This window comes from Caenorhabditis remanei, chromosome X (genome assembly GCF_010183535.1).
Source record: "Caenorhabditis remanei strain PX506 chromosome X, whole genome shotgun sequence".
NCBI classification, from domain to species: domain Eukaryota; kingdom Metazoa; phylum Nematoda; class Chromadorea; order Rhabditida; family Rhabditidae; genus Caenorhabditis; species Caenorhabditis remanei.
In genome coordinates, this window is record NC_071333.1 from 17,295,392 (window position 1) to 17,312,977 (window position 17,586).

Below are 17,586 nucleotides of genomic sequence, written 5' to 3' on the forward strand. Positions count from 1 at the left end.
AGACGTGCAAAAATGTTGAAGTAAACTTGAAGCTAACCTCGGTGTGTATCCCTTCGTTCGAAATAAAATCCACTGGAAATCTGTGTCGTCGTAATCAACAAAATCAAAAACCACTTGAGAGTATCAGAAAACATAGAAAAAGCATACGAACTTGTGCACACTTCACGCAATCGGAAATAAGAAATAATCGGTTGATACCAGTTGGAAATATGAGAGCGTCTGTCTAAATGAGTCTTGCTGTCTGTGTGCGTTGATGGTGGCGGGCTGGTGGCGGTAGAGAAATGAAACGGGGTAGGGGCGGAGCTTGTGGCGTTACCAGTGTAGTCGAACAGTAACTGAGGTGTTTAGGGAGAGTGTGACATTTCACGCGCGAACCTTTTTGGGATTGAGTCATATGGAGACAGAAAGGAAACGATGGACTAAAGTTTGGAACGTTAAAGTTTGGGAGGAAACGTTTTGATATTAAAAATTTGAAAAGGATAGAACACTAGGAAGGTCACAATTTTCATATTCAGAAAAGATTCGAAGTCCGTCACATTAACCAGGTTTTTTCAAACTGCTTGATGGATACTAAAAATTTATCGATTATGGAATTCCAAAAAAAAAATCCGAAACGTAAAAAAATAACCAGGCATGTTTTATTTTGTCAATTCACTAACTTATCTTCATTTCATCATCAAATACTATTCTAAAAACAAAACTTTAAATAATTTTTCTCAAATTCATCAAATTTCTGCCTCGACGGTGCGGCTTCAAGAAAAAGTACCTATTTTTATACCAACTTAAAAATTTTTAAATTCTACATCAAACATTCAATTTCTTGATGCATAAATGGGTTTTGATCGAATTTTGAAGTATAGTAAAAATTCGATATTTTCAGAAAAAAGTTCAAAAAATTCCAATTTCGGCCCGGCCCGGCCTGTGACTAGTTTGATTTTTCTAGTACTATACTGTTTATCTGTCTGGACTTCTACAACTAAAGTTAAGAACATGTCTACAAATTTGATGTGTAGGCAAATTGTATTCCACTTTTTTAGTTTTTCTTCACATTTCTAACTGTTCAGTTATATAGAAGCTCACATATTTCTCACCAAACATGATCCCTCATCATCTTTATCTTATCCTAAAAAAAGGACCATATGCTTCCGTCCAACCCTTCGCCCCAACCCAAAAACAGTTGTAAATCTTCCGTCGACCATTTCAATATGCCCTCTTTTTCGAAAAAGTCTCTCTTCTCCGTTTATAATCTCCCTCTTTCAATGAGCAAGTGTCCGACCACTTGTGAACAAAAAGAACCTCGAGACTCCGGAAATATGAATGGCAGCTCCAAAAAGCTTTTCTCGCGTTCAAAAGTACATTTTTTCATTCTGCTTCCTGGACTTACGATCTGTTTGTTGTTCACGTGTATGTGTTTGTGTAGGCAGCATGTGTCGGTTTCTTCTACCGTTTCATTGAAAATCGACACCATGTTTGGCGTGCAACTTATCGGTGAGCAGGAACACCAGCTGAGTGAACGGATGGATAGAGATCGGTGATCGGTGCGAGTGAAACAAGAACAACTGGATTTGAATTGAGTGAATTGAAACTATGACATAAAAGAACTGGCAAAGAAAGAGAAACATGGAAATAACGGAAGACATGTAGTTTTTTTTTTCAAATAGTCTAGGTTCTACTGACAGTGTTACATATATTCTTGCTTTTCAATCTGAAAACTTCTATCTCGAACTTTCTCCTATCTATAGTACCGCTCAAAAGTTATCAATTTTAGCTGTTTTCAGTGGAAAATTACCAAGTTTGATAGTGTATTTTGTCACCTGATTGTCCAATAAACTTGATTATGTGTATGAGCTAAACAGAGCAAATATATCACATATTTTTTGTAGTTAAAAAAAAAAAGAAAAGATTCGAAATTCCGGTAACATGCTTAGTCCGTTTCAGGGAAAAATGATTTTGATTGTCTGTAACTTTCATGGTAGTGTCCCTTCAAAAATTATGTGTTTTTTCTGCTCTGTCCAACCCATACAAAATAATATCCGTCGGACAACCAGGTGATTCCGAAATTCACTGTCCAAGTTGATCATTTCCCACGAAAAACAGCCAAAGTTGATAATCTTTTGAGCGATACTGTACCACTCTGATCTAAAATCGGAATCAAGTTTTTTTCCTCGCTTTATCGAAATTTGAAAAACTTCACTAACAACAAGACGGCTTAGAAACAACTGTCTCTTTCTTACGGACACATTTTTTCTCGTGTTTACCGGTGCCTAATCAGTCGCAGCAGCTAAACAGGGTGTGAGACTCGAATACGTTAGTTTTTGTCCGTTGTGCTCGCACCCGGTCGACACCGGATTAATTTTGTCTCGCTCGGTGGAAGGCTTGTGCTCCCACTCTTTCGTTCCGCGAGCGCGCGCGCACTTGCTCTCTTCACCTTTACCGGAGACAAATAAAACAGGGAGGCGTTGAAGAAAACGGTAGGGGAGACGAGAAGGGGGGAGAGAAAATTTGGGAGAAAGCTGCGGTGACAGTAGTGACCATTGCTCGAGGAGCAACAAGCTACTCCCGACTCTACTTCTTTCATATGTTGAAATATGATTGAGTGGTCAACAAAAGGTACCGTTTTTCTACCTGACATATTAACTGTATCTAGTTTGATAGTTCAGATAATTTTGTTTTTGGATAAACTTCCAAATTGCAATATTTTTGATAAACTTCCAAATTGCTTTTGGATAAACTTCCAAATGGCAATATACTGTAAACCTAACTATCTGAAAGTTTGGTGCTAGGAAATATATATAAGTTTCAAATTTTTAAAATATAAGTTTTGAAGGTACACAGGTGTTTTATATGGTGATTTTATAGCTATCAAAATTGTTTTAAAGTTTTTGTTTCTGTAATATCAAATTTATTCAATATCCTTTATATCTGGATTATTTTATTATTAGCCCAGAAGTTGATACTCACTCCTATTGTTTTTCGATTCTCTCCGTCAAAGTTATGACCTATAAATTCTCACTTAACCTGTTTTCCTATTTTCTGTCTTCACCCACCGTGAAGGTTACAAAAATGCCTCTTGACCTTAAAAATATAATGTTTTTCTCCACTGCGATGTTTTACTTTTTTCTTTCATCTCTCACATTCCTTGCGCTTCAAAATATCCGATTTCACGAATCTCGGAAGAACTTGATTTTCGCTCTTTTTTGCTGTAAACTTTTTTCAGTGTTTGAGCAGACTGTGTGAAATCGTGAAATCAGAGCTTCTCTTTTGTGTTTATGAATGAACAGAAGAGAATGGGCAGACTGATGGCATGCATACATACGTAGAACCTAGAGCCCACCCAAATTCCGAATTCAATATTTTAGAATCATTGTTATTATGTATTCTAGGCTTACATCCGGTCAGTACTATTCAATTTCACTCTCGATCAGATTATATTGAATAGTCGTACTACACTACTGATGAAAAAGTATTGTTATTATTATTTCACATTCCCTTGACATTGACTACTACGCAACATATTTCGGTTTCCTCTTTTCCCCAAACAAGTAAACGTTTTTCCTCGGTTGACCGGAAGTTAGCGAGCCGTTGTCGACTGCCCACTAACAATAAATACACACCTCATTCCCTCCCGATTGCTCTTTTAGAACATATATTAGTGGTTTTTTATGCATTACGCCATTGAAGTGCCCCCGTTCTTCTATCTTTTCTTTTCTTTCATAGTTTTGACCACTTTCGGTCTAAATGGTCGAAAGCACTTGAGAAATCTTGCGAGAGAGGACGACACGTCACATTTCCAAGATTTTGAAACAATTGGTGAACCGTTTGCTCTGTCTAGCAAAGTACCTGCTATACTAAATCAGATCCACATTCCGGATATTATTTGTAATTACTCTTTAGTTTTTGACCTACCACATCTGTTCGTACATTTCGTTTTTATGCGTTCTCCTTGATCCTAGTTCCCACTCATCCTAGTTCTTCCCGTATTTCCTTCAGGTGAAAAGACCACTCGTGAATATTATATCTAGGACAATCCCCTTCTACTTACAACCTTCACCCTCCCTCTCTCTCTCCCCCTCTGTTTTCGCCTTTCTCCGTTTCGTAGAACACCGGATCATCACGATGCATGTTTCTTTGCGAACAAAATCATTTTCTTCTTACAGATCACCATTTTCTCAGTTCCTTGAGCCCTTTTCGCTACGCATCACTCAACTTGACTTGGTTACCGGAATGGGAGAGCGTGAGGTCAATCTTCCGCAACTTTTCTCTGACGTGTCGCGAACAATAAGCGGTATTTCTAATATCATGGGAGCTGGTGCAGGTACGTGTTTGAATTTTTTCGAATTTTTCATACTGAAACTTGATAATAAATTTTAGAAGCGTCTGGGGATGGACCTGGAACTGGGTCTAGTAGCGCTGGTGTCGGAGGTGGTCCATCTATTGCTGGTAACATTTTTGGTAACACTTGTTTCAAGGCATGCGGTATGGAAGATATTCAATTTGCTGCGAGAGTAAGTCCAAAGCTCCAAAAAATGTTTTGTTTGTATAACATCTTCAAAATTTCAAGTACTTTTTTCAAATGATACATCTCCTCCTATTGTTTCAATTTCTTGTTCGTTCTTGTTTTTCTATTTGCACTCTTTCAAAACAAGACAAAACATTTTAAAAAAACATGAATCGTTATCACAATAGGTTAAAATTAGGTTATGACAAATTCCAAAGAAAAAAGAACAAACGAAGGCAAACATGGTCTTAAGAAGACAACGGGCTCGGGCCTAATTCTGTCAATCTAAGCAAAATAGCTGCTTTTTTTGTGTGTATTTGTTGGTGTTTTTGTTTGTTTTCTGTTTTCTCACCTGTTCCGAGAAAAACACTATTCAATGATTTTTAAAGAGGAGAAATGGGAAACTGGACTGTATATGGAATGTTGGAATAAAGAAAAACACTAAATCTTTCAGGCTGCCGGAGAAATGTTCTCAACTATCAAAATGTGTGTTCTCATGTCTACAATCATCTCATTGCTTCTCCTCGTACTCCTCTCAACGGCACTTCTCTATTTCATGTGCTCCTACAATCAGGTATAAAGAAAAGCGTATTTAAGAAATCTGTCAAAAAGTCATCCCAGTCCAATCACGTTAATCAAACAAATTTTGAAATTGATGACTGGCGTATCGGCGGGTTTAGTTACGCTCGTTTGCACCTGATAGGCTAGGGAAGACAGAACATTGGTGGATGGGAAAAAATTGTTGGACAGTACATTATCTGAATAAGAAAGCAATAAAAATTATTAAAAAATTTCAGAATTGCAACAACTGCTCGAAATTTTCGCTACCCTCATTCTTCAAACGTGTTACATCTACCCAAAGCCCGGTGACCGCTCAGAAGTGATAAAAACGTCATTTCACGACTCTGCACTTTAATTTATTCCGTTTTGTTATGTATCATTGCGGGCACTTTTCTTTCCGTCTAACTTTATTTTTCAATTACTCATCCGATAATGTTTCATGTGCTTTCAGCTTCAACTAATTTTCTAATTTTCATACCCTAATTAAATTACTCAACTTTAACTTTTCAAAAAAACGTCATTTCACGGAGAAAAGTAAAAACACAACCAAGAACAAACTAGTCATCACTGTATAGGTCTTTTCGCATTTATTTATTTATCTGAATAAACTTTTTGAAACACCTTTGCAGTATTACCCCTTAACTAACGGCAGCTTTTTTAATCTCAGAGAACGAACTATTATAATTTTGTATTTCAAAAGTAATTGTATTTGTCATTTGACAGTATTCAATTTTCAGAACAAAGTATCGAAAATTTTACTTAAAAATCTTTATAATAAAATCCAAATAAAAATAAGATGAGCAAAGCATTCGTGAAACGTTTGAGAGCTAGAAATTGTTTGAAGAAGATCACGTCGAAATCACAAAATATGTACAATAGTATGGAAAGAAAATAAATTTTCGCGGGAGTCAAAATGGAATAGAAATCTACTTGAAATGACAATTTCTGAACACAATAAAACCTATAATAACTTTTATTCAAACCCGAAAATCGTGATGAATTCTTTTTGTTTTCGGCAGGCAGAATCGTATGTGAAAGAACGAGAAAAACAAATAGAATAGGTTGTGATTTAGAATTTCATAATTAATACCAGAAATTAGAGATTTGAAGGTGGGTGAGCGGAACATGATTTTCGATGGTCAAAGGAATGAATTGTTGCCTATGTCATGATATTCATAGCGATTCCGATTTGAACAACACATTGAGCACGAGAGATAGGCCAGGAAGGAACTCCGAAATTGATGGTTCGTGAACATATAAATAAGAAACTTGCAGCACGGTCCTGACACTGCTAGCCACACAAAGAAAAAGGTTAGCTGGAAGGAAATTTGACCAGTTAACTTTTATAACCATGCTACACAGCTTACCATTGACAAGTCCATATCGAACGGTCCCCATATAAGTTCTATCACTTTTAATGAGATGAGTGGTAGCCATGATAAGAAGAATGTGACAAACAGAAATGCAGTGAGCACAAAGTTCGGATCAGTCTCCACTAACATTCTCTGGCTGTCATCAAGCTGAAAAAAATTTCAAATTTAGAACTCCGTAAACATTTTTTAAAAGTACCGCTGCAGGGTTTCTCATCGCCGACCATATCTTCCAACCTGTGTTAAATACCGTCACTAATGTAGGTACAAATACTAAAAGTAGTAATGTCACACTGTAGGCCGATGTTGCTGACCAATCAAGAACGCATAATTGTGCATCCGGGTAGAACACAACCTGAATTAATTTTAGGTAAATTTTTTCTCGAACTCAGGTAAATTTGGTTACCTGCATCCTTGCAACAATGATTGGACAGCAGAGAAGCATTGAAGTAAGCCAACTGAATACTATCCAACATTTGCACCTAGTTAATGACTGCTCGCTATATCTTGACGGTTTCATCATTGCAGAGTACCTAAAAGGAAAATTGTTATTTTGATCTCTTAGTACAAGTTTGTATCTCTTTCAAAAAGGTGTATTTCCCTTCCTTCTCCCGGAAATATGCAATCGTCATAAATAGGACTAAAAACTCGCCTATCGATACATATCCATGCAAACGTATAAACGGTGGAACAGAAAAGTGCAATTTGCAAATATGCTGCACTTTTGCAAATGATCGAATTATCGCCACCGATTCTCCAATTTCCTTCTAAAGTTGAGTAGATGCTTAGCGGGATAACAAAGACGGCGGTCAGTAGATCCGCGACCGATAGGGATATCTGGAAGGATGAGTGATTACATTTCATTAGTTGTATATTTTAATTGCAAGTTTTACACGTCCAAGTCCCTCGAATTTCACACATCCACCCACAAAACGCTTTCCCGCCACCCCAACCCACACCACACCATGCCACAGCAGAAACAGAAAAGTTGACCTAATTGAATTCAACCCAGTTTCTCCTACAACATGTACATCGAGCCACAACCTCTATCCTCGTTAACATTCATATCCGACCAAGAAGTGACAATCAACTTTGGGAGACTAAGTTTCGGGGTCGCTTCAGCTATACGGTTAGGGATTTTTGGTCGAAAGATGCGCCTATTGAATTCAAATTGAATTCAAATTAGACACAATTATCATATAGAGTGGGGTTTCTTGTGTCTTTCTCTTTTCTTAATACTGGACTGGTCAAGAACCACTCCAATTTGTGCATATCACCCGGCCACCGTGACATTTTTCATTTCTCAAAATTCCAACTCAATTTGCTTCTTAATTATGCGTTTTCTCCCTTCTCCCCCGTGTCTATGAATGTTTTGCACACTCCACACCACCACATATTCAGGGAAAACGGAGAAGAAGACAAGGAGCAATGTATAAGAAGGGGTTAGTGCGCCTTTTGCACATAAATTAAGAGGCCACACATGATGAAATAGCATTGCGAGCTGGATGAATTGGATGAAAAGAAAAAAGGGTCCCGAAACGGCGAAACGTTCTGTGGAATGAGAAGAGAAATAGATGAATAGTCGAAGAATGGGAAATGAAACGAAGTTCTTTCTCAATAGTTTATAGGAGGTCACGTCATTTGATTGCAGCCACTAAAAATAGTTTTTTTCTCTTTGGGAAAGCGATTTTTTGGGAAAGCGGAGATTGATGACCAGGAGAATTCATGGACTCTATTTTATGATTGCCACCGAGTAGTTAGTGCCAACAAAACCAAAATTTGATAATCTTTCGACTTCCATGATTGCTTGAAACTGTTTTCATGCTCATACGCCAGAAAAACTCGACGGCACCAACCCACTGGGGGATATGGAAATAGAAAAAGGCAAATTTTTTATACCCCCTCCCCCCGCTTTGCATTTATTTGCTTTTTTGAAAAATTCCACTCACTAAATAACATCCGATGACGTCAGACAGATCTGGAGTGAACGCAATCACGCCGATATTCAGAATCGATGTAACAAACAGAAGCAAATCGACGGCAAGTATCAGTGATGCACGTCCCACAGACTCGGCGGTCAAACTGCGAACATCGACAGGCGGCCACATACTTGGGCTCGTCGTCCACAGTGCCACCTGAAACATTCGAGATATTGGAGAGCTAGAAAGAAATGTGAGAGAATTGGTAAGCACTATGGGAAAAATGTTTGGAATGACACATTTTTCTTTTTTCCGAATCCGAGAAGGTTTTGAAGTGCTGCTTGTAATAAATCATGTAAAGGGCGTAACTATGGAAATTCGTTCCCAACGTTTTTTTTTTCAATGGAGTTCAAAAAAAAGGAAAAATAATTTATTCTTTTGTTGTTGCTCGTAAATCATGGATACCACTCACTCGTGATCTACTTCCATGGGAAACTACAAAATCTTGTGTGAGAAAAAATTTGGTACTCACCTTGTGCCTAATGAGGCCATTCAGGTTCCCCAATAAGAAAAACGAAGGTGTGCCAGTCTCGTTCTTCTTTTGGTGTTTTCACGTGTAGAAACAAATTTGAAATGGTGGCTCCAGAATCGAGAGACTGCGGTAGGGACAAACCGACACGACCACCCACCTTGTGTTTTTTTTCTGAAAAATGAAAAAGTGGTATTTACATAAAATATGTGTAGAACGGAAGGGATTAAGAATAAGAAAAAAAGGGAGGGTTGCTTCTGATCAAGACCGAATCTGAAAGATAGAAGCCTTATAAGTGTACATATCTGTCGGGTGCTACTAACACAAAAATTTGTGGTATGCTCCGACACCAGAAGTGAAAACGAGACACGAAGACATAGTTGGTCAAAGGAAGATAAGATGACTGCACTGGAGCCTGTGTCGTCCTCCTTCCCCCTCACACCCCCTGGTGGTGGTGGTGGTCTTTCGGACCGCGCCACAATCAGAGAGGAGCCAATTTGCGTTCTGGCCCCACAAATGGCTCACTCTCCCATCCTTTCCCTTCTCCCCTCCTTCCCAACAAAGGACACATCGTTTTCGTTTTCGGAAAGAAAACGGATTGCGACATGGGAAAGAAGAGTAAGAAGATGGACAGAGATGGAAAAACGGACGGACCGCCGGGGAAGAGGAAGAGAGAGAGAGGAAGTGTGTATCTTTGTGGCTGGAATGCAATTCCGATATATTCGTAAGTTGATACTAATGGGGATGACCGCTATTCCGGTTTGTTCCCTTTTTTCAACTTGGTAGCTTTCATATGGTATTTCTTTGGTCAGAAACCTTTTGAACCTTAAAATGTTCCTTTGATACCAAAAATTCTACAGTTCTGCCTTTACACTGAAATTCAAACACATCCTAAAGCTGATGTTTTAATTCTCAAGTCCTAAAACCAAAAATGAGCCTACCAGACAAAAAACTGAAATAATTATAATCCTGGAGTCTATAAAACATTATTAGGTGAATGACCCCCGTAAATTTCCAAACCAAGGAAAACGAGCAGGAACGAATGACTTGGGATTGAGGGATTTGACAAATCGGCTTAGACATCTGGACAACCAAAGTGACATGGATGAGAACGTCTTAGCACCTAGCCAATAAAGTCTCAAAGCGCTCTTATTTATTTCAACAACAACAACAACAACAACAAACTAAATAAGAAACGAATCGGGGTGAACCGATGGACGGGAATGAGAAAAAGGAGGAGGCAAAAGTAAGAGAAGCACAAAATCTTAAGGAAAAGAGCACAGAAATGGGCGAGACATGAGAAGCGGCTCTTTGCTTCCTTCTGCTGCCCCTGGCATGTGCTCCTAGAAAGCCAATGGATATTTAATCCGCAAAAGTATAAAATTATGTAACTAGCAATCTGGGAGACCCTCTCGTGCAACGCTCCCCCACTCACTCATTGCATATAATGCATATTTTCTGTCATCCTACTGAACCTACTGCTGGTTGGCACCGATGAAGGTGAGAGGTGGGCGGAGTTTCACAAAATTATGGAGCAGATGCTAGAAGGGGGAGGGTCTAGAGCAATGAACATTTTTATAATAAGCCATGGTAGACAAAAATAAAAAAAATAACAAAAAATTCGGGAAATTTTTCAACGGGTACAGTTTGGTACAAAAGATAATTCCCAGAGTTGAAAAAGTAAATTTTGAAGTCCTAATTAACAATTTATAAAAATTCTAAGTATAGTTCAATGAAAAACCTTAATTTAATTAGACTACCACCCTTTTCCAAGAAATTTGTCCCTCGTGACTTATGAGTCAGACAACTTAGTTAGTATTCCGTACCAGATCGGCGACATTCGAAAAAATGTTGAAAACGTTTAGAATGTTAAGAACTGTAAGAACACCAGAGATCAACAGGGTAAGTCTTACAGTAAGAAAATAAAATAAAAACTTCCAATTTTTTATCTAGGAAAGTGTGAAAAGCTCAAAAATCGGAAAGAAAACAGTTTGCAAGAAACAATTCAGTGTACTGCAAAACATTTGGAGCACAGAGTAAATAGAGATGAGAGGAAACCGCGTCTTGAGAAACATTTTTACGCATGATTTACGTTCTACGGGTCTTTTTCTAGTTTTCTCTCAGTGAGGTCCATGAGAATTAGTGGAATTTTGTTCTCCGACACAATGAAACAGGATTCAGGTCTGGAAGTTGGAATTCGAATTTCTAGTTACTCTAATTTTCTAAAAATAAGAAGGAATTGATACAGTATGCCTATGAACACTATGAAGTTTGGTTTTAACCCATTTCACATTGAAGTACCGTAGTAAGATTCTTGAATTCTCGAATTCCCACAAAAAGGTCGAAATTGGAAGAATAAAATTATTCATTCAGAACATTCGGACCAGTTTAATTGTCAAGAGCCCAAAATTGACTGCACGCTCAAGTGAAAAAAGGGTTCAAGGACTCTCAAAAGTACAGTAATCCAATATTTATGAAGTGGTCATAAAATTGTCCAATTGATGGACTTGGAATGATTAAAAATGCTTAGAAAACAAAACGAAATGCATAGTTTGAGACCGGGAGGAAAACGGACGAACTTTGTGTAAAAGGACAAGGAAAGAAAAAGAGTGACGTATGTTTTGATTCAATCTTAATCGCGTAAAAGGGGTTGAGGCATCTGAGAGCTCAACTCTTTTCTCTTTTCTCACTTTTTCGATACAACTCTGCCTATAGTGCACCTATTATCGCCTCTGAGTTCGGCTCAATGAGCTTAACCGTGGGGACGGACCTGAGAAAGGTTTGAGATGTGAAAATGAGAGGAGCAAACACAAAAGCGTTGCCGGAAAAAGCCGGAAAGGAAGGAAAAAAAAACGAAGACGGATACCGAAAAAGTGGCTTCTCTTAGTCTCGGTGCCCTGAGCTCTAAGCTCCCGGGGTCCGTTTTTCGAATAAAGTTTCGGCGACTCTATGGGAAGTGACACCCCCTTTTTCAGCGGAAGACTTTTTTCTCCTCCTTTCGCGGTTTCGTCCATAATGTATTCAAATGGTGTGTGCGGATATGTGTTTAGAAGTATTCACACCAGTTCGGAAGTTTAGATGCGGGTGTGCGTGACCGCCAACCGCCGACAAGAAAGTTGGTAGACGTCCTTGCGAAAAATCACGCTGCAGAACAAGCTGGGTTTTTTTGACTCCCTTGTGGGAGGGTTTGGTGATGAACTCAATACTCGTCTGACCAATTTTTGATAAGAGATTGATGAGCTCGAACTTTTGAGCGTTTTTGAGGAAAAAGTGCACTAAGACTCCGATGTGCTCCGATAGTGGGTATTGGTCTTAAAATCAGAAAACTACAAAACCGAAGATTACGATAGTACAGCAGCACGAATAGTGAAATATACACACTCTGAATTCAGGATTAGCGCTCTAAACTCCAAAAATAAAAACTCGAAAAATCCTGACTAAGATCACTGGAACAAATAAGGTCTTCATGAATTTGTCAGATATTGGGGACGGCTTTAAAGAGGACAAAAGGAAAAAGTGTAAAGAAAACCCGAGAAGCACAAAAAGAGCACCACGTTTTATAAATTCCCAACGGGAAGTTTTGACGGGGGCGCCGACGATGAGGAGGAAAACGACGAAAATGGACGGGGAAAAGTAGAAAAAGTAGAATAAACTGGTAGATGGTAAAGGGGTTTTTAAGCTGTTTTTTATTGGTGACACAGAGATTGGAAGTTCAATGAAACGCCGCTTCCTGCTTTCCCACTATGCTATTTATGGAGCAATACGGGTAACCAGAAAACCCGCCAAAGTGTTTCCAAAAACTGGACGCTTGGTCCGGTCCACTTGGTAAATAATACATTGGTATTGCAGGAATAAGCCTTGGAAGTGATTTGTGGTATACAGAATAAGGTTTCCTACCAGTTTCTAGTTTCTAATAACGTTTCGTTTCGCTTGTCTGAAAAACGCAAGAATGAAGCACTATGTAAGAGCACTAATTGCATGAAGAAGAAAAAAGAAGAAAAAAAGAAGAGACGAGGAAAAAAAAGAGAAGAGAAGAAAAAGTATCGTTTTGTGGAAGTAGTAGAAGAGAAGACGAGGAATCGAGAGGAGAGGGCAAAGTAGTTGCAAAATGGCCAAGACTCGTTGGATCGCCGTTGAAAGAAGAAGCAGAATGAAACAGTGAGTGAGAAGACACGTTGAAAATAGAAAACACAAAACAAAACATGCGAAAAAAGTGTTCAAACTCGGGTATTCCCGTTTCTTTAACCACAGGTTTTTTAGCTTTAGTTTTTGCTAGACAATCCAGTTTTAACATAGTTGTCAATTTTTTGACTATCAGTCAGAATTAGAAGAAATTCTGAAAAATAGTCAAAAATGGTCCGATGAAAAATTGAAAAAATTTCAAAAAAAAAATTGGAAAAAATGGTCATTTTTTGAAGCCGTGCCTTCGGGCCGGGCCGGGCCTTGACAACTACGAGTTTTAAAGCATTCTACAGGAAAAAACTCAAATAATATTAAAAATGTTAGATAAAGTTACAGTATACCATGCTTTTCAAGGCGCCAAAGTTCAAAATTTAATTTTAATTTTCGAAAAAGTCAATTTTTTGACTATCCATCAGAATTAGAAAAAAGTTTGATCAATTATCAAAAATGATCACATTTTTGATAAAAAATTGGTTCATTTTTTGAAACCGGGCCGGGCTTTTACAAGTATGCAGTGTTTCTGATTTCTTACTGTATTTTTACTGAATACTATAAATTTCTGTTCCAGTCACGCCTAAACGGTTTTTGTTATGGCTGTCTGCCATAGTTACACCTCTGCTATATTTTCCCTTCATCGTTACCAGACAATAATAATTTTTGAATTTTTGTCTTAACAACAAGACTATCTCCGTCTGGAATTTGACGTCATCAAAATTTCGAATTACAAACCACGCGATGTCTGGCAGTTTTTAATTGCCATCAAATGAGAAATGACATTATTCGGAAACCGACAAATTCGGAAAACAAAGTGCTTATATATAAGACTCATTAGCTGGTCTCTCGGTGAATCAGACGTGTCACAAGAAAAGAAGAAAAGAGTGCACTTCTGGTAACAGGCGAGCAGTGAAAAGAAGAAAAAAGGACGATAATCCCCTGTGAAACCCTTTTTCAGATGAGATGAGTGGAATAATTCATTCCCTCATTTCCCACCATAAGCTTTCTATTTTCCCCGCCGCCATTTTCCCCCTCCCATTTCATTTCACACCATTACGGAATTGGGGAAGAGCTTGATCGAGATTTATGAACGCCACTTCTACAGGAGATGCTACATTTTCATTTTCTTCTTCTTTTTCTTTCTTTTCTCAATTCACATTCCGGAAATTGGGCGAAGAAAAAACTAGAGGGGAGAAAACCGAATGGAATAGCAATTGCAAAAGAAAAAAGGAGAAAAATGGGAAAAAGCGAAGGAGGTACTTGAAAAATACTACTGTATCCCGCGAACTCGCCATCTAAACGTTTAAAGGAAAAACTCTTGACGGAAATCAGTTTTTAGTGTTTTTTTTGTTGTTTTTTGTTTCTTTCAAAATTTTTTGAAATTACAGTGACAAAATGCACTGATCTGATTTCATTGGATAACAGAAAAAAACACAATGTTTTTGTGCCAACCCACTTTTTCTCTTCTTTTTTTTTAACTACAAAAACGGATTAGGGCAGGAAATATTAGAATTCGTCATCACCCGAACAAAAGAACGGAGCAAAAATTGGAAGAATGAGAATAGACGACTGGAAGAAAAAACGAGTACGAAAAACAGAAATTTATCTGGAAAACATCTCATGGGTTGGGTCATCCGTTTTTGCTTTTGTTTGTATCTGATGGTTTATGGTGATATATTCAAAAAATGAAATTGGTACAGAGACTCTGAGTTTAGTCTCAATTAAAAAAGTAGATTTTTAGTTTTTATCAGTACGACACTATGTTTGTTGAAATAAAATTTCTGTGGAAAATTAGTTTCAATAATTTAATCATTCATGTTATTAAACAGATACATAGCAGTTTCATAAATAATGAATCTGAAATTGTTTTCGAACTTTCAATTTAAAAACTAATGCTGTAGCGTACATTGCTGAGAAGTAAAACCAGAACTAAGTGTTGGAAAGAAATTGTCACGTTGTAAGCAGAACCTGCTGATGTGTTGATACAAAAATCAGAATACAAGTGAGTTTAAATCAACGTCTCTTCAAAAAAAAAAAGAATGATTTTCAGTCACTCAGCGCGTAAGCAAATATAGAGTCAATTTTCACAACTACAGTATCCACTTAACTTGAAAATTGATACAAGTTCTTGTTCATTCATGTAGTTTTCCAGAAAGGCACTAATGAGATACATCGTATTTCTCTGAGTCCTTATGACAGTCAACTCTCATTTCCAGTTTGACTCTGTCACATTGATATTCTTTCCTGAAATTTGAATCATTTCATTAGCAATCTCAGATATAAACAGGTAATAATCGGAGTGAGATTTCATCTGTCCCTCATGATGATCATCTCTAATTTCATGGTTCTAGGTTTAGAGCTTTCCTAATTAGTTCTCTGAATTACAGTCAGTGAAATATGACGTTTGGATCTCTTATACTATTGGATGATTCAAATTACCTAAAGACTCTCATGAAATATGATAAAATTTTTCTCTGCTACTTCCATGAAAAAACTCATATTTTACTCAGATGCTTATGGCAATCAGCTCTGATTTCAAACTTTCTCATTAGCAGCTATTAAGTCAGCAGTTTTTGCCAAAACAAAAGTATCCAATTTACAGTCTCAAAAGACATTCATTAAAAGTGTATACTGATCCGGAAACTGGGTTTCAACTGCTAATGATATGTGATCATGTATCCGAACAACATCAATTTTCCAGCAACTGATCAGATTGCTCACTCAGATTTCATGTTTTTAGAAAACGACACTTGTCGATTAGTCATCTGGTTCACTTTCTGAATACTTATGGGAACGATCGTTGTTGAAAGGAATACTGTACTTTGGAATAAATATAATATTGAGAAAAAAAAATTGATTGAGACTGAACAAGAATTCATTTTTCCACATTTAAACATCTACTTTGTTGAAAGACGAAGAACGAAGACGTAGACGAAAACGTCGTCTAGTTTTCTTCTTCAAATCAAAACAAACGTTTGTTAATTAGAATTTGTGTGTTTGTATGTGTATGTGCATTGCCGACGTTTTTTTTCGCTCTAGGTTCTCCTCATTTGGTCGTTTTCCGGATATAGACGCTTTTTTGCCCTCCTCGACTGCTTTCCTAATGAAAAGTTTGAAAGGAATAAATAAACAAAGAAGAACAGTGGAATAGAAAAGAAGGGAAATTGAAAACTGTGATATTTTAATTTAAAAGTGCTACAGTATATCTAGCAACCGAAACTATAGTAATCCAACTATATTCAAACTGGAAAAACAAAGTTACTGTGGAGAAATCAGATCTAACAAAATTGTCAGCAAAAAGCAATTGGTACTCTTTAAAAGCGACACCAGTTCATTCTTTCATCTATTACTCTTGGGAAAAATATAAAAAAGGAGACAACTGGTGCAATGCACAACTTCCAAAATAGTGCATCAGTTTTTTATTCCTCATCTGTTGTTCCCATGAGATGTGTGAGCGCCGAACGCAAAGCTCAAACAGATCGGATTGGAGAGAAAGGGACAGTATTCCTTGGGTACTCAGAAAAATCCAGAAATTTTGAATACCAGCAAAACACTAGACTCTAGACTCCGAAAAAATGGGAAAATGGAACACTAAAAGGGAAAAATTAAAAAGCAAGAGCAAGAAAGATGCACAATTGGTCTTCTTTGAAAAATAGAGAGAAAGGGGAAAGAAAAACAATTCCATCACGTCACATACACACCGGGGAGAAGAAAACATATATTGCAAAATATGTGTTTGTGTATATGGTGCTGGTTTTACCCTCCTTCCTATATACACACTCATACACACACACACACGTACACACGTGTCCTAATTTCATCCATTCATTCAATTTCTGGATTAGCACCGATGCCATGATTGACGGCGCGCAGTGGAAGGGGGGGGGGGGGGGGAAGGCTTGGCCGGCTAACATACACGGGGCAGGAAATGTTCAACGGATAGCAGGAGAAAGAGTTGGAGACGGAGAAGAAAGAGCCGCTTGAAAAGTGATGTATTAATACGGAATGAGGGCAAGAGGCAAATGAGTGCGCCCATGGAAATGAAGGAGAAAAGGTAGGTCATGATGAGATTTGATTTTGTTTAGTTTTTCGACTGAAAATAACACGGATGGTACTGTAGCAGTTGTGTCAGGGATGGTGCATTTATACAGTATGATGCATCCTAGCGCATTCTCACTAGAAAATGTTATGGAGTCAGTGTGGAGTTATGGAACGTGACTAATATCACGGGAAAACTGAGAAAACGCTGATTCCAAATATATATTCAATTTTTCTCCTGGAGGTTTGGTATTCGAGAAAAATAAGGTCGAAGTTTTGAATATAGAGAATTATAACCTTTTTAACACGCGAAAGTTGCGAAAAAATCTCAAAAGATAATTTGTTATTTTTCTGATCTTTGACCTTGTTTTTTGCGAATAAACAGACCTCAAAGGCAAAAACTGAATATATGTCTGAAATCAACGTTTTCTCAGCATTCCAATGGTGTAGGTCATGTCCCATAACTCTACTCTGACTCTATGAGCTTTCCTAATT

At 37.7% G+C, this 17,586-nt stretch overlaps 2 protein-coding genes across 2 annotated transcripts; one reads left to right on the forward strand and one right to left on the reverse strand.

Annotated features, from left to right (window-relative positions):
- Positions 1-4,224: 4,224 nt before the first annotated feature.
- GCK72_025503 (uncharacterized protein) lies at positions 4,225-5,078 on the forward strand (the record flags this gene model as incomplete). The annotated part of the gene is made up of 3 exons (XM_003103605.2): positions 4,225-4,315; positions 4,372-4,505; positions 4,953-5,078. 3 exons carry the CDS (start codon positions 4,225-4,227, stop codon positions 5,076-5,078), a joined length of 351 nt encoding a protein of 116 aa, XP_003103653.2.
- Positions 5,079-6,402: 1,324 nt separating this feature from the next.
- On the reverse strand, positions 6,403-8,573 carry GCK72_025504 (uncharacterized protein; the record flags this gene model as incomplete). The annotated part of the gene is made up of 5 exons (XM_003103664.2): positions 6,403-6,579; positions 6,629-6,784; positions 6,836-6,962; positions 7,082-7,266; positions 8,379-8,573. The coding sequence occupies 5 exons, from the start codon at positions 8,571-8,573 to the stop codon at positions 6,403-6,405; spliced, it is 840 nt and encodes a 279-aa protein (XP_003103712.2).
- Positions 8,574-17,586: the final 9,013 nt, after the last annotated feature.